This window comes from Salmo salar, chromosome 16, assembly GCF_965601325.2.
Source record: "Salmo salar chromosome 16, fSalSal1, whole genome shotgun sequence".
NCBI lineage: Eukaryota > Metazoa > Chordata > Actinopteri > Salmoniformes > Salmonidae > Salmo > Salmo salar.
The window spans coordinates 14,267,806-14,288,510 of record NC_138306.1 but is presented as its reverse complement, the minus strand read 5'-3'; the positions used below and the strand labels follow the sequence as shown (position 1 = coordinate 14,288,510).

Sequence of the window (20,705 nt, the reverse complement as noted above, 5' to 3'; positions counted from 1 at the left end):
TAATTTAATATTCCAACAAATTGGTGGTCTAGAATTCTTACTCAAATGCAACTTTGATATGGGTAAAATCCCTATTATGCTTGCTAACTTTCATAAACAATTACTTCTAACTTGGAACCTCATGTACAAACACAATTTTTCCCCTCATAGGTATACAATCTGGAATAATGAAGACATAAAATACAAAAACAAGTCTTTGTTTTTCCAGAACTGGTTTGACAACAACATTATTTGGGTTAAACAATTACCGAACAATGATGGACAACTATATGATTATTCAGAATTTATTAGAACACACAATGTTACATTCACTCCTGAGGAGTATCACATTGTTGTTAGAGCTGTCCCTAAAGGTGCTATTCTTCTTTTAGGAGAATATAACAATACTCCCAAGTGCAACTGTTGAGGATTTTGTAGCCTCAATACAATTAGAAGGAATTGACATTTTAAACTATAAATGTAATAACATGTATATAAGGAAACTATGCCAATATGTTACTATTCCCTCTGCTAAAATGTACTGGAATACAGCCCTAGGACAAGTGAACTGGAACAAAGTTTCATTGTTATCTGGTAAATATTGTATATCTAATAAGGTGAAAGAAGTATCATACAAACTCATTAATGGAATCTACCCTGTTATTATACCCTCTACCTTTATTATACACAGATTTAAAATAGCTATTGATAACAAATGTGTATTTTGTGATTGTGACCCAGAGACTCTTGACCATTTATTTTGGGACTGCTCTTATGTCAGAAGATTTTGGTGTGAGTTAGAAGATTTTATTTTAAAAAGAAACAACTATTAATGTTAATTTGAAAGACGCTGATATTATGTTTTATTTTGAACCAAATGATATGGACCCTGATTTAACTTTCAATGTTAATTTGTTTATCTTTCATGGAAGATTCTTTGTCCATAAAATGAAGTGGGCAGAGAACAAACCCCTTTTCACATGATTTAAGATGGAATTGAAATATTATTTTGAAATGATCAGTAAATGTAAAAGCAATACGCACCATAAAAGTATTTAACAAATTGAAAATGAATCTTGATATGTAATACCCCTGTCTGTTAGGTTTTGTACTCTTGTTTGTATATTTCTGTTTTTTTTTTGTATTTGTTGTGTTCATAATAAAAAAAAATTAAAAAATAAGCCTTGACCTGTCTGGTCCACATATATTTCTCTGTCCTCAGTTTGATTGATGTCCTCAATCTGTATTTTTGCCTTGTAACTGATTGCTTCTAGAAAGAGAGAAGGAACAACACATGATGAAGATAAGCTGGCTACTACTTTAAAGGTCTCTGTGACAAACAGATGCATATCTGTATTTCTGAGCCATGTTGCTAACTATAGTGATGTCCTCTCTCTCGCTTCACTCCCCATCCCAGCTGCTAGAGTTAACCTCATTGCTCAGCCCACACTGAGAAACCTCTTCATCACATATGCAGACAACATGGCTATTTTATTCAGCACAGCTGTTGTCTCTGTCCTGCCACCTCCTCTTCACTGTTAGAACAGGTGGTGCTGCCAAACACCAGCAATTAGGATGTCCCACTACAATTAAGCCTCTGTAAATAATCACTCCACTAGATTCCTCTTTCTTATCGGAAAGCGTTTTAATGTGGCTGGCTGTGTGAAAGAGATGGCTACTGTCATGGTCAGCGACGATTTTGAATGGTATTTATCATTTTTGTGCATTAGATTGCACAGCAAACTATATTTAATTGTGGCTAAACCTCCTCTCACCCAGTATATCATAATTATGAATGAATTTGTAAATCCTTGAATGAGTGCATGCCACAAACCGTTGTACAGAAATAACAGGTTTGCTATGTACCAACATGTACAGTACCTACATTGTAATTTTACTGTACTGATGTAATTAGATAATATTAGGGACACTTATTGTATAGTGAAACCACTATTTGTATAGGAAAAATGTTCATCATTGAATGTATGTATTTTTATGAGTTCCTTATTACTACTTGCTGTTTTGAATTACAATGGTTTTTGTAAAGTGTGTAAACACTTCAAGCTGTGGCTTTATTACAATAAACACCATTAGGACCTATCAAAGGACCTGGCAGGTAACGCAGGACAGAGTCCTCTCTTCACAGGGATTCAGACTAATGAGATTCTGTCACCAGCTCTGAATGGTGAGGAAACACCATTTAAGCCTTCTGTTGGAATGGAATGTCTATCTATAGACAGACTCCTGTTTAATAACCACTTATCACCATATCCCACGTCAGCTATACGCTTCCAGGATACGAGATCACAGATTAAAGGCTCAAACATTGCTTTACATTTGGATAATTGCTTCTCTAAATGTCTTGTTTGTGATAGACAAACATAATCCCACCCAATTACCTCCCTGATGCTTGGCTTCAGTGCCTCCATTCAGATGCCATTTCTGTTCCTTGTTCCATTCTGTTTGCTTGACACTCATCTGGTACTTGTCCTTTTTGTATTTTCCTTCTCCAGAACGTGTACTACACAAACTCACATCAGCTTCACCTGGGGGTCCTGAGCCCCACCATCGATGACGATGACAACAAGTGCCTGGTGGATGTGAACAACCGGCCGCGGCTCCTGGAGTGCAGCTATGCCACAGCCAAGCGCATGAAGCTCGCCTGGCTGTTTACTCAGGTAAAGGCTACTCCTGTCTTCTCCTACCATTCCTATCCTAAATGGATTAAACTAATGGACAATGTACTTATGCTTCTACTTCGTTTATACACTGCCTTCGGAAAGTATTCACAAGTATTTCCACATTTTGTTACTTTACAGCCTTATTGTAAAATTTATGAAATAGTTTTTTCCCCCTCATCAATCTACACACAATACCTCATAATGACAAAGCAAAACAGGTTTTAAGAATTTATTGCAAATTGATTAAAATTCAAATGGAAATATCACATTTACATAAGTATTCAGACCCTTTACTCATTACTTTGTTGAAGCACCTATGGCAGCGATTACAGCATCAAGTCTTCTTGGGTATGACGCTACAAGCTTGGCACACCTGTATTTGGAGTTTCTCCCATTCTTCTCTGCAGATCCTCTTAAGCTCTGTCAGGTTGGATGGGGAGTGTCACTGAGCAGCTTTTTTCAGGTCTCTCCAGAGATGTTCGATCGGGTTCAAGTCCGAGCTCTGGCTGGGCCGCTCAAGGATATTCAGAGACATGTCCCGAAGCCACTCCTGCGTTGTCTTGTCTGTGTGCTTATGGTCGATGTCCTGTTGGAAGGTGAACCTTCACCCCCAGTCTGAGGTCCTGAGCGCTCTGGAGCAGGTTTTCATCACGTATCTCTCTGTACTTAGCTCTATTCATCTTTCCCTCGATTCTGACTAGTCTCCCAGTCCTTGCCACTGAAAAACATCCCACAGCATGATGCTGCCACCACCATGCTTCCCTGTAGGGATGGTGCTAGGTTTCCTCCAGACGTGACGCTTGGCATTCAGGCCAGAGTTCAATCTTGGTTTCATCAGACCAGAGAATCTTGTTTCTCATGGTCTGAGTCTTTAGGTGCCTTTTGGCAAACTCCAAGCTGGCTGTCATGTGCCTTTTTACTGAGGAGTGGCTTCTGTCTGGCCACTACCATAAGGGCCTGATTGGTGGAGTGCTGCAGAGATGGTTGTCCATCTGGAAGGTTCTCCACTCTCCACAGAGGAACTTTAGAGCTCTGTCAGAGTGGCCAGCGGATTCTTGGTCACCTCGCTGACCAAGGCCCTTCTCCTATTGCTCAGTTTGGCCAGGCGACCAGTTCTAAGAAAAATGTTGGTGGTTCCAAACTTCTTCCATTTTTGAAGAATGATGGAGGCCACTGTGTTCTTTGGGACCTTCAATGCTGCAGAAATGTTTTGGTACCCTTCCCCAGATCTGTGCCTTGACACAATCCTGTCTCGTAGCACTACAGACAATTCCAAAGACCTCATGGCTTGGTTTTTGCTCTGACATGCACTGTTAAGTGAGGGACCTTATATAGACAGGTGCTTGCCTTTCCAAATAATGTCAATTGAATTTACCACAGGTGGATTCCAATCAAGTTGTAGAAACATGTCAAGGATGATCAATAAGAAACTGACTGTTAGAACTGTTAAGGCTCCGTGGATTGAGGAATTGAAAAACTGTATGGTTGAAAAAGATGGTGCAAAAAGAGTGGCTAATAAGTCTGGCTGCACATCTGACTGGCTTACTTACTGCAAATTGAGAAGGTATGTGACTAAACTCAACAAAAAGAGGAAGAAACTTTATTATGAAGCCAAGATCAATGATATTAAGAATGATGGAAAAAATACTTTGGAATACTTTAAATTAAATTATGGGCAGAAAGACATTCAACTCCATCTTTCATTGAAATCGATGGCTTATTCATCACAAAACCATTTCTTTTTGGCAATTATTTGTATGATTATTTCATTGGCAAAGTGGGCAAACTTAGGCAGGAAATGCCCACGACAAACACTGAGCAATTATGTTAATGTGTAAAAAAACAAATAATGAAAGAAAAGCAGTGCAAGTTTGAATTTTGTAAAGTTAGTGTGGGAGAGAGGCAAAAATTATTGTTAATGATCAATAATAACAAACTTCCTGGCATTGATAACTTAGATGGAAAGCTACTGAGGATGGTAGCTGACTCTCTAGCCACTCCTATCTGTCATATTTTAAATCTGAGCACAGAGGAAAGTCTTTGTCCTCAGGCCTGGAGGGAAGCCAAAGTAATTCTGCTACCCAAGAGTGGTAAGCAGCCTTTAATGGTTCTAACAGCAGACTGCCAGCTCTTAGGAAACTGTTGTAAAAAATTGTGTTTGACCAAATACAATGCTATTTTTCTGTAAACAAATTAACAACAGACTTTCAGCATGCTTATAGAGAAGGGCACTCAACACTGACACAAATTACTGATGATTGGTTGAAAGAAATTGATAATAAGAAGATTGGGGGAGCTGTACTATTAGATTTCAGTGCAGCCTTTGATATTATTGACCATAACCTGTTGTTGAGAAAACATGTGTTATGGCTTTTCAACCTATGCCATATCGTGGATTCAGAGCTATCTACAGTATCTAATAGAACTCAAAGGGTTTTCTTTAATGGAAGCATCTCTAATGTCACACATGTAAAGTGTAGTGTACCGCATGGCAGCTCACTAGGCCCTCTACTCTTTTCTATTTTTACCAATGACCTGCCACTGGCGTTAAACAAAGCATGTGTGTCCATATATGCTGATGATTCAACCATATACGCATCAGCAACCACAGCCAATGAAGTCACTGAAACCCTTAACAAAGAGTTGCAGTCTCAGTTTCTGAGAATTTGTATTTATTTAATCCATTTTAGAATAAGGCATGTACATGCTATATAAATTTCACGGACACCGTATATTTTACCATGGTAATCTTTTTATTTTATTTGTGTTTATTTGTTTTTAGTACCACCCTTCAGCTACCGTCAACCCAGCACAAATATTTATTTGGATCAATAACTTTAGTTAGATTAGGAAGGGAATGAAAACAAAAGTAATTAAATAATGACGACATATCTTTGATCAGTAACTGTAATACTATTACTCAAATTGGAACAGTACTCTATTATATTACTTGTTAGAGCAAAAAGTAATACTACTGTAAAGCGTTACTTTGTAACGTGTTACCTCCAACACTCGTCACTAGCAAAGTTACAAATGTGGTAGATGAACCAGGCTAATAAGACACTGCATTGGGCTGTTGAGCATTTCAAGAGGAGCAGATGTGAAGAGATTGGCCTGTTAATGGGTTAAAAGTGTGGTTCACCGGCCTGCATTCAAGTGGCCTTGATTCTCATTACGGAGTGTTGCCAAAAAGCGTCAGCGCCATATGAAAAGCCATCGTAGGTCATTGAACCCGGTCTCATTTAAACACGTTAGGCGGAGAAAAATGAACATCGCCTAACGATTCTTCCTGTTCTCCACTGCATACGCTGGCATTACATCTCACTCTAATTAGGCCTAATGTCACCCTCATGATCACACTGAAAATGTACTTCTTTGGCCTTTTGTAATGTTGAGAGCATCACCATTAGGTGTACTTCAAGGTTCAAATAAGGGCCCCTCATTTTTAATAGTGAGAGGAAAGTTTACATTCAAAGACAGTCAAATGAGTAACGCGTTATCGTGGTAGGAACATCTGGATAAATGATTAATACAGTAGGAGGACTTGAAAAGAAAAAAGCGTCATTAAACTTTATAGAAATATTTGAAGGTGCAATATTTAACTTTGAGCAACCTGACAGACACATCAGGGATGCAACTGCGTGCGTCCTTAGCCAATTCCAAGGTGCATATTGAAGCTGTTAGAAGAACTGTAATTTACTTTTCCTCAGCCAACAAAATGAGTAGGCCTAACGAACAGCAAAAGCACTAGCCTATGTCAATCTACTATCCGCCATAGTACAAAAGTTGATATATTCTATGTGATAAAATAAATATTCCAAACATAGACTGGGACAGTTGTGGGATGCGAAAGATCTCAAAATAATGCAACCACTAGCATCCCCCCCAAAAATGTACGCGATGTAGATGACACAACAGATGAGAACGTTTAGCTTTAAATGTTGATCATCTAGTAGGCTATTTCTTCACATAAGTGCAGCAATGCGCACATGGCAGTAGGCTGTAAGCTCGAATGTTCCATTAGCGGAAAACACCATTATCAAAAGTGATGACAAATGCGATTATGCATGTAATGCTTTTATTATAACGGTGCATTTTTATGGTGAAAATGATCTTCCCCAAACTTAAAACTCACGGGATGCTCATGTATGCCAGTTAGGATCTACACCCTTGTAAAGCGGATTCTGCTTAATTTTAGGAAGATATTTGGCCACTTTAGTTGTGATACAAAACTTATTAAAACATATAGACCTTATGGGCTAGGCTACATGAGGTGTGCAACTATGATTAGAAAAAGTCTTATGCTGGGCATAATTTTTTATTTTTTTTTACCTTTATTTAACTAGGCAAGTCAGTTAAGAACAAATTCTTATTTTCAATGACGGGCCTAGGAACAGTGGGTTAACTGGCTTGTTCAGGGGCAGAAAGACAGATATTTTTATTTTTTTTACCTTGTCAGCTCGGGGATTCCAACCTTTCGGTTACTAGTCCAGCGCTCTAACCACTAGGTCTGCAGCCAGACTTATTTGCCATTCCTTTTGCCTCATCCCTCTCAACCATACAACCCTGTGGATTGATGAGGAATTTACATATGGTAAGTTTTTACAGTCATTTTGTTAATGGGTGCATGTTTATTAGTAACTGGAATAAGCAATTTCATAAGTACATCAACAACATGCTGTAGGAATCACTACAGAACTTCTTGTATGACCTCTTATACATGATAAAAGGCCCAGCCTTTGGAACTTTGGTTTCCTAGATAAGTCTACTACACTGCTCAAAAAAATAAAAGGAACACTTAAACAACACAATGTAACTCCAAGTCAATCACACTTCTGTGAAATCAAACTGTCAACCATACCATATTTAAATTCCTCATCAATCCACAGGGTTGTAAGTTTTTAGTCATTTTATTTTTTTACAGTCATTCACTCAACCTACCCTGGGTTTCTCCTAATGCAAGACAATGCTAGACCTCATGTGGCTGGAGTGTGTCAGCAGTTCCTGCAAGAGGAAGGCATTGATGCCATGGACTGGCCCGCCCGTTCCCCAGACCTGAATCCAATTGAGCACATCTGGGACATCATGACTCGCTCCATCCACCAACGCCACGTTGCACCACAGACTGTCCAGGAGTTGGCGGGTGCTTTAGTCCAGGTCTGGGAGGAGATCCCTCAGGAGACCATCCGCCACCTCATCAGGAGCATGCCCAGGGGTTGTAGGGAGGTCATACAGGCATGTGGAGGCCACACACACTACTGAGCCTCATTTTGACTTGTTTTAATGACATTACATCAAAGTTGGATCAGCCTGTAGTGTGGTTTTCCACTTTAATTTTGAGTGTGACTCCAAATCGAGACCTCCATGGGTTGATAAATTGGATTTCCATTGATTTATTTTTGTGTGATTTTGTTGTCAGCACATTCAACTATGTAAAGAAAAAAGTATTTATTAAGATTATTTCATTCATTCAGATCTAGGATGTGTTATTTTAGTGTTCCCTTTATTTTTTTGAGCAGTGTATATCCGATGGATTTGGATACTGCTTTCAACCAAATTTCTGCAGCATTAATACATATATATGGTTTCATTCCTGTGCTCTTTGTAAATACCCTGGTAGGTTGAGTGATAACCTGAGCCAGGTTGCAGGCACTGGTTACATTTTGAAGCATTTTCTTGAGTGGGCAGCTTGATGAAAGCCAGTCAATATCTAAATCGCCCAGAAAATATACCGGTCTGTTGATATCACATACATTATCAAGCATTTCACACATGTTGTCCAGATACTGACTGTTAGCACTTGGTGGTCTATAGCAGCTTCTGTCAATAATGGGCTTTAGATGAGGCAGATAAAGCTGTAGCCATCTCTAAGCTTTACAGGAACACCTCCACCATTGGCATTTATGTCTTTTCTGTTATAACCATGTACATTGGTTGGTCCTTTTAAAAGTTGCAGCGTACTGCGGCGCAGCTTGCATGGTGCCGCAGAATTCTATGACATGTTATTTAAGTGTGAACCACTGGTGCCATTAATGCTAGTTTGACCACCAGGGGCATCTTTGAGAAGCATTTAATAGCCTTCAATAGTGGCTGTACAAGAGAATACAAAAAATAAAAATGTAAGAACATATTATATTGGACGGATTTTAAGAAATTTTGCTTAATTAATTTGATTAATATTATGGTGTTTCTATTCCAAGAAAAATGAAAAACCCTCTGGGTTTCTGTTAGGATGGAAAGGAAAATATGGCACTGTGCAATGTGAGGGTCGGGGGTAGGCTACAGTACTTGGCAATTTAGCTAAAGAATCCCCGTGGCACGCGGGAGACCAGGGTTCAATTCCTAGGTGGGGAGGAAGGAGTAGGCTGTCCTTGTAAATAAGAATTTGTTCTTAACTGACTTGCCTAGTTAAATAAAGGTTACACTAAGAGCATAACATTTCAACATCCTAATTGTATAATTGTAGTCTAACCAATAGCCAAACAGAGATTTAGTCAAAATAAAAATCTAATTGATTTATCAAGACCAGTCCCCATGCTTGACTCAGAGCAGCACGAAACAGTGCTAAAATAGTTGTAGGCTAATGCGTCTAACTTCAGTATGCTCTTTAAATTAATAAGACCTACACCACTTTTAGCAGCACATTACTCAACACTAGTGAGACTCATGTCGCCTACGGTAGGCCTACAGTATATCAAAAACTATGTTGTTACTCTCCGCCAATAATTACATATAGAGGAATGGAGGATTCTAAATTAAAACCAAAAGCCGCCTCATGGGTCTCCGGGTGACGGCCGGCATGGGTATCTGTAGCAACGCATTTTGCATTGCGATGCGGTGACTTAGACAGCTGCGCCACTGAGGAGGCCCCATCCACAAAGTATCAAAATATAGAGAGGTGTTGGTAAAGGTATATTGTCCTGCTAATAGCTCATAATGGGCTATTATAATACTGTACATAGTGTCCAGGTCAGGATAACCAAAACATTTTATTAAAGACTATCAGAAGAAATGTTGGTACTTATTTATTTTGATCCAAAGCCAGGAATGAGTGAGTCACTTTATATAGGTGCCAGGCTATATGACTGTGCCATCAACTTGATAATATACAATTATATTTTGGAGGTCATTTTGTTTATAAAAAAAAACGATTTGTAGTCTGAATAAAGGCCAAAACATTTATTTCTGTTTTTAGAGGGAGAGAAATACTGGGCCAATTGTGCGCCGCCCTATGGGACTCCCAATCACGTCGGATGTGGTCTATCCCCCCCTCCCCCATGGGCTAGGTCGGTCTTCTGTGCGCGGTTCCACTGTATTGCTACCACTTTACCACCAAAGGTATTATCTAAGTGAGTTTCAGAGATCGTACAAATATGAATGTCATCGGTTACTAGCAAATTATTGATTTCATGAAGCTTGTTTCTTAACTACAGAATCGGTGTTCCCCCCCCCCCCCCCCCCCCGAGACAGTTAAGGTAACGTAGGCTAATGTGATTAGCATGAGGTTGTAAGTAACATGAACATTTCCCAGGACATAAACATATCTGATATGGGCAGAAAGCTTAAATTCTTCTTATTCTAACTGCACTGTCCAATTTACAGTAGCTATTACAGTGAAGAATATGATGCTATTGTTTGAGGAAAGTGCACAATTATTAAATGTATTAATAAACCAATTAGGAACATTTTGTGTAGTCTTGATACAATATTTTGAACAGATATTTAATGGTTCATTGGATCAGTCTAAAACTTTGCACATACACTACTGCCAACTAGTGGCCAAAATCTAAATTGCGCCTGGGCTGGAATAATGCGTTATGGCCTTTCTCTTGCATTTCAAAGATGATGGTACAAAAAAATACAAAAACGCATGTTTTATCTTTTTATCATATCTAATGTGTTATATTCGCCTACATTAATTTCACATTTCCACAAACCTACACGTGTTTATTGTCAACTGCATATCCTTGCTTCAGGTCCTGAGCTACAGGCAGTTAGATTTGGGTATGTCATTTTAGGCAAGAATTTAAAAAAGGGGCGGATCCTTAAGAGGTTTTAAGCTACATATGTTAACGTGGGCTATTTTTAGCACTTTTCTGGGATGCTTGATTATTTCAATTTCTTTACTGGGAAGCTTAGCAGAAGTAGACATGCTCTTGTTATTTATGTTAGTGCAGGGTGAGCTGCACACAGTGGACTTCCTACTAGGGCACACCGCCTCAGTGCTAACAGTATAACTCTTGCTCATATGCTAATGATTACTGCATACAATAGCTGTAGGATCAGCAGAGGCATTCAGGGCAGTTAGAGGGACATAAATTAGGTTACTTACATTGTGTCTACCAACGCCCCTGGGATAATGTGCATTTGTTGACGCATCATGACAACTCAGGGACATAATGGTAAGGATTAACTGAGCTGGGCTTGGATCATTGATAAGTCATTGTCTCAACGCAGCCTTATAATGCTGTGAAAGGATCCAGGAACCCAAATAATTATCTACCAAGCTTTGTTTCCAGAAGGCAACTGAAGAACAGAGAGTGGTTAGTTAGTATTCAACCTATAATCCCATGAATAACTGTCACTGTGGAGTAGTGGACCACCATTCTAAAGTAATGCTGTCGGTGGCTGTTTGATCAAAAGTTGTGGGACTGCCTCTTGGGAGGGCACAAGGACTCCTGCTTTAACATCCAGTGGAAAGCTTAGTGTGTGTTTTTGAAGCCAGAGGTCCTTTATGATGAGAGAGAAGGAGAGAGAGAGATTTTAATCTGAAACGGACAGTCAGGAGCTGAGAATTATTTATAAGGGATCTTTTTGAAATATTGAACTGTGTTTGACCCCGAGGGAAGTGTTGCGTCGTAAATCTATGAGAACCCACATCGATTTTTATCAGCTTCTTATTTTATTGGTCCATTTGATTTGCCCCTTTACAAACACCACTTCAAATCCGGAATAAAACGTGAATTACAGAAATGTTAGGCACAATAACCGAGGCGTGACGCGCACTTGCTGTAAACACATGTTTAATTCAGTTGGGAGGGTGGAGTGAATATTACCAGGAAGATGCCCCTAGGGAGGTGGGACAGGCAACGCGGAGTGTGAGCTCTTCTGTCAGGTTAGAGTGCTTGTCCATACTACAGCACACTGAGCCAGGCCTCACATGCCAGAGCAGCTTAGCTGGAGACAAGTCAGCAAGGATACTCAGCTATACATAATAATTTATTACCACAGCTGCTCCAGCCTCCGTCTACCCTACACAGACGGTTCAAAAACAGATGTTTTTAGAAGAATGTGTTGTTGTTACCTATATTCATATCCAATGCTTTCTGCTGAGAACTCATACTGATATAATACTGCCAAATAAATACCCATTAAATGTCTAACACATCCACCATTTCCATTTTTGAACATTGGGTACCTTCTGTGACTGATCCAGTGCATGGAATTGAAAATGATCAATCCTATCTAAAAAGTTTCCCACTTTCTGTTGTAATGTAAAATAAATCGCTATTTCATTAAAAACAGTGTGTGGACAATATTGACACTTGTGACTTTGGGGAAGTTTTGATTCTACTTTCAAACCAGCAGCAGGTAATACACAGTGTGAACGCTCCCTGATGTGCCTTTACAGAATCAGAGCACGGGTCACATAGGCCTCACAGCCAGCTCTCCCCTGGTACCAGGGGAAGAGCACACTCCTAAGCACACTGCACAAAGGTAAAAATATGTGTGCAGGGTAAACAGTCTGCAATAAATCATTCCTATCTGAGTGAAGAGATTAATTATCAAATTAAATTAATTATTTAAGGGCCCTCTGGTATTGGAGTTCAATAGTTCCTGTCTGGGCACAATGGTTTGTAGTGGCATAAATTACGAGATGCACTGCTTAGAGATGAAAATCTAATGTAATTTGTTTGATACTTACAGCAATATGCAATCATTGGACTGTTTTGCATTTGATCAATTGTTAAAAGGGGCTAACCCAGTGTTTCCCAAACTCGGTCCCCGGGGACCCCAAGGGGTGCACATTTTTGCCCTAGCACTACACAGCTGATTCAGATGAATCAACTAATCATCAAGATTGAATTATTTGAATCAGCTGTGTAGTGCTAGGACAAAAAACAAAATATGCACCCCTTGGGGTCCCGAGGACCGAGTTTGGGAAACTGTGGGTTAACCGTTGTGAACTTGCCTTATGTTTTGCAGATGACAACTTGATCATCATTGGGTTATTTATAGAAACCCTACCAAAACACATTGAAAAAAGACAAAGAAACAGTATACTATAGTATTCTAGTAAGATGATCACAACAAAACTCTACTTTCAATGCTAAAATCTGTTTTATTTGGTATCTCATTAAGAAACCTTTAGCGGATCAATCTTTTCACATTCAAGTTGAAAACACTTAGCCAACGTTAGCATCGCTACTAGTGAAACAATGGGAGTGGTAGGGTCCATGGCAGGATGCTTCAATAATCATGCCCAATGTCACTTCAAACCAAATGTTATAGCAACCAAAACACCATCATAAGTTGCACATACAGAATATTAGAGGGTATTATACGAATTCTGGTATTTATATAACATTTTCCGTAGAATAACCATTTTTGGGAGAATACACACCAATACAATCTTTGACGAGCTATATCTCTGCAGATGATCTGATAAACACAGCTCAAGAACAGTTTTAAAGCTAGGGATAACCAACCAAGACGATGTCATAGTAGGTGGAATCAACCAAGTAGCAAACTAGCCTGATTGCCTTGGACAGAAATGAAGCACAGAGCAGGATGGATGAAGCTAAGAGGGGTTACTTTGCTGAGAAAATAATTGAGAACAAAAATGACCCTAAAAAGCTTTGGAAATCATTTAAGGAACTAGGCTGTGGTAGTACTACCAAAAACAAACTAAACAGTATTGGACTGAACATCAGGGGGGAGATGGTATATGAAAAAGTAGAGGTTGTCAATGAATTCAACTCTTTTATTTTTATTTTGTTATGTTGCCAGCAAGCTGGTTAGCAAGCTGCCCACCGGTTCTGGTTTGTATGGAAGCAACCAAGTCCAGAAGTATTATGTAGTGTTAGGGGTTCAGCCAAACTCTCTTTCTTTTGCAAAGGTAGCAACAGTCAAACTAGTCAGTATGCTGGCAGAGCTTAAATGCTCCAAAGCCACAGGTTTCTTATAGATTCTGCTGAGCAAATTGGCCCTTGTATTACACATATCGTTAATCTCTCTCTTGAACAAGGTACCTTTCCCAGGGACATGAAACAAGCTAAGGGGATAACGTTTGACCCTGGGAATTATAGGCCTGTATCTATCCTCTGTGTAATATCAAAGATCCTGGAGAGAGTTGTACATGAGAAAATGCATGAATATGTTAACAAACAGGGTCTGATGTATGATTTTCAGTCGGGTTTTAGAAAAACTACTACACTGATTCATGTCTACTTTACTTGACTGACTTCATCAGGAAAAGATTGATGAGGGAAATCTCTGTGGAATGGTACTGCTTGACCTACAGAAGGCCTTTGATACAGTTAACCACTGTCTCCTAATCTCCAAACTGGAGGCACTGGGGTTAAGCAGTATCCCTCTAGGCTGGGTAAAGTCCTATTTATCAGGAAGGGAGCAAGTAGTAGAGGTTAATGGTTCACTGTCTCAGGCAGAACCAATGAGTTGTGGCGTTCCGCAGGGGACCGTGCTTGGGCCTCTGCTGTTTTTATTGTATATTAACCATATGAAAGATGCTTGTTCTTGCCGTCTTTGTCTTTATGCGGATGACTCTACACTTCTGGTGTCTCACAAAAGTAAAACTATGTTGGGGAGCATACTTAGCACAGAGCTTACTAACATTAGCAAATGGCTTGGAGATAATAAGTTATCTCTGCACTTAGGGAAAACTGAAGCAATTATTTTTGGATCCAGACCTAAATTGAGTAGGTCCTCTGAAATCAGTGTGGAGTTAAGGGGAGAGGTGCTGACTACTAAAACTTCTGTTACCTACTTGGGATGTATCCTTGATGGAAGCTTGGGAGGTGTGAGCATAGCCAATAAAGTGCTAGGGAAGGTTAATGTCAGGACTACGTTTTTGGCTAGAAAGTCCAAACTGCTTGATAAGGACCCCATGAATGTGCTAGCTACTGCCCTCATTCAATGCCATTTTGACTATGCTAGTACTTTCTGGTTTGGGGGCTTATCTAAACGTATGAAGGGGAAGGTCCAGATATCCCAGAATAAGCTGATCAGGGTAGTATTGAAGGTGAGTTCACGTACTCACATAGGCAGGAGCTTGTTTCAGAAACTAAACTGGCTGCCTGTTGAGGCTTGGGTGTCCCAGATTAGACTAGGTTTGGTTTACAGGAGTATTTATGGTCCTGCGCCCGATATCTAACAGATTACTTTCCTCGTGTTAGGGATGCACACAATCATAGCACCAGATCAGGTGTTGCTGATGTGTGCTTATACAGGTTCTGGAGTAATGCTGGGAAAGGTACTTTCTTGTATACTGGAGCCTCAGAATGGAATGAGTTGCCTCTGCCCATAAAAACAACGTCCTCTCTGGGCAGCTTTAAAAATAAAGTAAAAATATGTTTGATGTCCTCTGTGCCCATATGAATAAACCCTATGATGTAACTGGAATGATGAGATGTTTTTCTTCTCTGTTTTTGTTTTTATTATTTCACTGCAATACTGTGTTCGATCTTGTCTAGCCATCTTGTCTCAAGAGGACCACAATGGAAATAATTCCCAGACTTTATTCTATGTTATCCTCAATGATTTTACTCATGTGCATGTATGGCTTTCTCAAGTTTTATGTGTGCTTGTTTTTTTTTAAATGGTCGAATTAATAAACTAAACTTGAATAGCCACAGGAATATGGGATATTAGACAACTAGCGTTACCTCGTACCTACTGCCGGTTAATAATTGGAAACAAATCATTTGATCAATGCAGTTTCCCCTCCTGCAAATAAAATGTTTTGTTTCTGTTCAGCTGTCACTTGGGGCTAATCAACATCTGAAGACAGTGGAAACTCAAAACCTTGCTAGATCAATAGGGTCTAGTTAGCAGTGTAGGCCTAATTTATTATTCTAATAGTACATTTAATGTCTTAAACATTTCAACATAGGCCTACTACCAATGATGCCGCCTTTATGTACAGTGCCTTCATAAAGTATTCATACCCCTTGACTTATTTCACATTTTGTTGTGTTACAGCCTGAATTCAACATGTTTTTTTCTCACCCATCCACAATACCCAATAATGACAAAGTGAAAACATGTCTAGAAATGTTTGCACATTTATTGAAAATTAAATCCAGAAATATCTCATGTACATAAGTATTTACACCTGTGTCCATACATGTTAGAAACACCTTTTGACAGTGATTACAGCTTTGAGTCTTTCTGGGTAAGTTCTTTAAGAGCTTTCCATACCTGGATTGTACAATATTTGCCAATTTAAAAAAATATATTTTTCAAAATTCTTCAAGCTCTGTCAAATTGGTTGTTGATCATTGCTAGACAAGCATTTTGTCTTGTCATAGATTTTAAAACCTTTTAAGGATCTGACCCTTTTTTAAACTTTCGCCTAAAATGACATACCCAAATCTAACTGCCTGTAGCTCAGGACCTGAAGCAAGGATATGCATATTCTTGATACTATTTGAAAGGAAACACTTTGACGTTTGTGGAAATTAATGTAGGAGAATATACACATTAGATCTGGTAAAAGATAATACAAACAAAAAAACCTGCATTTTCTCAAAAAAATTGTTCCATCATCTTTGAAACGCAAGAGAAAGGCCATAATATAATATTGCAGTTTAGGCGCAATTTAGATTTTGCCCACTGGATGGCAGCAGTGTGTGCAAAGTTTCAGATTGTTCCAGTGAAACATTGCAATACTGCAATTGATACATTTTCAAGTACATAACTATAAAGAACATACAGAAATTATATGATAATACAAAATTTTTGTTTACACACTCCCAGGAATGTCATACATGATGGATCATTAGCTTATACACTAACTTTCACACATCTAGATGGCTGGGCGAGGTGGGTGTGGAGCCAGAGGCAGCAGGAGTTCAAACTGTATAACCCAGTTCCTACATTTGAATATAAAAATGGATTTTATCAAACAAAACTGTCACATTTTATCTCTGGGACCCTCAGGATGACAAATCAGAGCAAGATTACTGAATGTAAGTACATTATTTAACTTCAGAGGTGAATGTATCAAACCAGTTGCCGTGATACGTTTTTGTTGTTGTGCACTCTCCTCAAACAATAGCATGGTATGTTTTCACTGTAATAGCTACTGTAAATTGGACAGTGCAGTTAGATTAACAAGAATTTAAACTTTCTGCCCATATAAGACATGTCTATGTCCTGGAAAGTTTGCTGTTACTTACGTCATTCTAGTCACACTAGCGCACGTTAGCATCAACCATCCTGGTATAGGTACACCGATCTCGTTGCAGTTAAAGAAGCTTTAAGTAAAAATTGTCCTTGAGTTTTAGGTCATTGAAAGGTGCATTCTTTTCCCAGTGTCTGGTGGAAAGCAGACTGAACCAGGTTTTCCTCTAGGATTTTGCCTGTGCTTAGCTCCATTCACATTTTACTCCCCAGTCTGTAACGCATACCCATAACACGATGCAGCCACCACCATGCTTGAAATTTGGAGAGTGGTACTCAGTAATGTGTTGTATTGGATTTGACATACTCATAACACTTTGTGTTCAGGACAAAAAGTGAATTGCTTTGGCACATTTTTTGCAGTGTTACTTTAATGCCTTGTTGCAAACAGGATGCATGTTTTGGAATATTTGTATTTTGTACACGCTTTTTACTCTGTCAATTAGGTTAGTACTGTGGAGCAACTACAATACACTGTTTTTGATCCATCGTCAGGTTTCTCCTGTTACAGCCATTAAACTCTAACTGTTTTAAAGTCACCATTGGCCTTATGGTGAAATCCCTGAGCGATATCCTTCCTCTCTGGCAACTGAGTTAGGAAGGATACTTTTATCTTTGTAGTGACCGGTGTCTGTATATAACCTTGCTACTCTTATTTTCAAATGTCTTTTTACTGTTGTTTTATTTCTTTAATTACCTACACACACACACACACACCTTTTTTTCGCACTATTGGTTAGAGCCTGTAAGTAAGCATTTTACTGTAAGGTCTACACCTGTTGTATTTGGCACACGTGACAAATAAACTTTGATTGATTGACTGGGTGTATTGATACACCATCCAAAGTGTAATTATTAAGTTCACCATGATCAAAGGGATACTCAATGTCTGCTTTAAAATAAAAAAATCTACCAATAGGCACCCTTCTTTGCGAAGGATTGGAAAACCTACCTGGTCTTTTGTGGTTGAATCTGTTTGAAATTCACTGCGTGACCTTACAGAGAATTGTATGTGTGGGGTACAGAGATAAACACCTATTATTGCACAAAGAGTGAGTCCATGCAACTCATTATGTGACTTGTTAAGCACATTTTTACTCCTGAACTTATTTAGGCTAGCCGTAACAAAGGGGTTTAATTTTTATTTTACCTTTTATTTAACTAGGCAAGTCGGTTAAGAACAAAATCTTATTTTCAATGACAGCCTAAGAACAGTGGGTTAACTGCCTTGTTCAGGGGCAGAACGACAGATTTGTACCTTGTGAGCTCGGGGATTCAAACTTGCAACCTTTTGTTTACTAGTCCAACGCTCTAACCACTAGGCTACGCTGCCACTAATACTTAGTGACTCAAGACATTTCAGCTTTTCATTTTTAATAAATTTGTAAAAACGCTGAAAAACATAATTCCACTTTGACATCACATCAAAACTGATTTGTCACATACATGTGTTTAGCAGATGTTATTGCGGGTGTAGTGAAATGCTTGTGTTTCTAGGTCTAACAGTGCAGTAATATCTAACAGTAATATCTAACAATTTCACAGCAAAACACACGTAATGTAAAGTAAAGGAATGGAATTAAGAATATATAAATATTTGGGCGAGCAATGTCAGAGTGACATAGTCTAAGAGACCGTAGAATAGGATATAATACAGTTTATACATATGAGATGAGTAATGGAAAATATGTAAACATTATTAAAGCGACTAGTGTTCCATTATTAAAGTGGCCAGTGATTCCAAGTCTATGTATATAGGGCAGCAGCCTCTAATGTGCTAGTGATGGCTATTTTAACAGTATTTAACAATCTGATGGCCTTGAGATAGAAGCTGTTTTTCAGTCTTTCAGTCCCATCTTTGATGCACCTGTACTGACCTCGCCTTCTGGATGATAGCGGGGTGAACAGGCAGTGGCTCGGGTGGTTGTTGTCCTTGATGAGCTTTTTGGCCTTCCTGTGACATCGGGTGCTGTAAGTGTCCTGGAGGGCAGGTAGTTTGCCCCTGGTGATGCGTTGGGCAGACAGCACCACCCTCTGGAGAGCCCTGCTGTTGCGGGCGGTGCAGTTGCCGTACCAGGCGGTGATACAGCCCGACAGGATGCTCTCAATTGTGGACCTGTAAAAGTGTGTGAGGGTTTTAGGTGCCAAGCCAAATTTCTTCAGCCTCCTGAGGTTGAAGAGGTGCTGTTGCACCTTCTTCATCACACTGTATGTGTGGGTGGAGCATTTCAGTTTGTCAGTGATCTATACGCTGAGGAACTTGAAGCTTTCCACCTTCTCCTCTGCGGTCCCATCGATGTGGATAGGGGGGGTGCTCCCTCTGCTGTTTTCTGAAGTCCACGATCAGCTCCTTTGTTTTGTTGACGTTGGGTGAGGGGTTATTTTCCTGGAACCATACTCCCAGGGCCCTCACCTCCTCCCTGTATGCTGTCTTGTCATTGTTGGTAATCAGGCCTACTACTGTTGTGTCGTCTGCAAACTTGTTGATTGAGTTGGAGGCGTGTATGGCCACGCAGTCATGGGTGAACAGGGAGTACAGGAGGGGGCTGAGCACTCATCCTTGTGGGGCCCCAGTGTTGAGTATCAGTGAAGTGGAGGTGTTTTTTCCTACCTTCACCACCTGGGGGCAGCCCGTCAGGAAGTCCAGGACTAACTTGCACAGGGCAGGGTTCAGACCCAGGGCCTCCAGCTTAATGATGGGGTATTGTGTGTGTAGGCCATTGAGACAAAAATCTCTATTTATTACATGTTAAATTCATGTTGTAACACAACAAAATGTGGATGAAGTCAAGGGGTGTGAATAGGTCTGTGGCGGTCATGACATTTTGTGAGCCAGTGATTGTCAAGCAAATAACTGCCGGTCTCACAGTAATTGACCGTTAATTAACATAAACACATTTAGCATCTCCTGGCTTCTTACAAGCCACTGATGCAGACCTTTTGGAACATCTACATTTTAAAAAGTCTAATAAATCCATGTAATATAGCCTACACCTTCACAATAAATCCATGATTTATTTTAGACAGGTCTAAAGAAACATGATATGTAGAACAGAATAGCATACTCTGAGTTGTCCTTATGTTAGTCCCTGATCTGGCTTTGCCATATGGCTGTGGGATACACTTGTTCATTTAGCAGACAAGATTTGCTTAGAATTCCGTGACATTATTTCATAGTATGAAGAATACAATTGAACATAGCTGAATAAAATGGACAATATATTTTCTCCAAACAATTTGAGTGTGCACATGACGCTATTCTGTGTTGTGCAGTGAACAAAGAAACATGTACTCCTATATGCTTCATTTAGAGTTATTTATGTAACTTTGTGATTCAAATGTTGGGCTATATGTTTTGATTTTTAATGCATTCTAAGGCTGCATGATGCGACTAATGATGATTTGGAAAAAGTTGCATGAAAGCCATGAGCTCTGCTTAGTTTAATGCGAAGGTGGTAAACACTTCATCAGTCGCTCTCATTCACAATTTGAAAAGCATTTGATAATGCCTCGATTTTCCCAGCTGCATCCCCTTTGTGTGGCTGTAATGCCCCTTAAAAAAAAAAAACATGCCTTTTACGGCCAAAGGCAGTTGTGCCCTTGGACTGAATATAACAATTA

The 20,705-nt window shown here is 39.4% G+C and overlaps 1 protein-coding gene across 1 annotated transcript in view; it reads left to right on the top strand.

Moving 5' to 3' along the window:
* The window catches only part of LOC106573212 (polypeptide N-acetylgalactosaminyltransferase 18), a 100,731-nt gene that overhangs the window by 62,907 nt on the left and 17,119 nt on the right, over nucleotides 1-20,705 (top strand). The window contains exon 10 of the mRNA XM_014148041.2: nucleotides 2,493-2,657. Within this exon, the coding sequence (XP_014003516.1) occupies nucleotides 2,493-2,657 (165 nt within the window). The remainder of the gene's footprint in view (nucleotides 1-2,492; nucleotides 2,658-20,705) is intronic.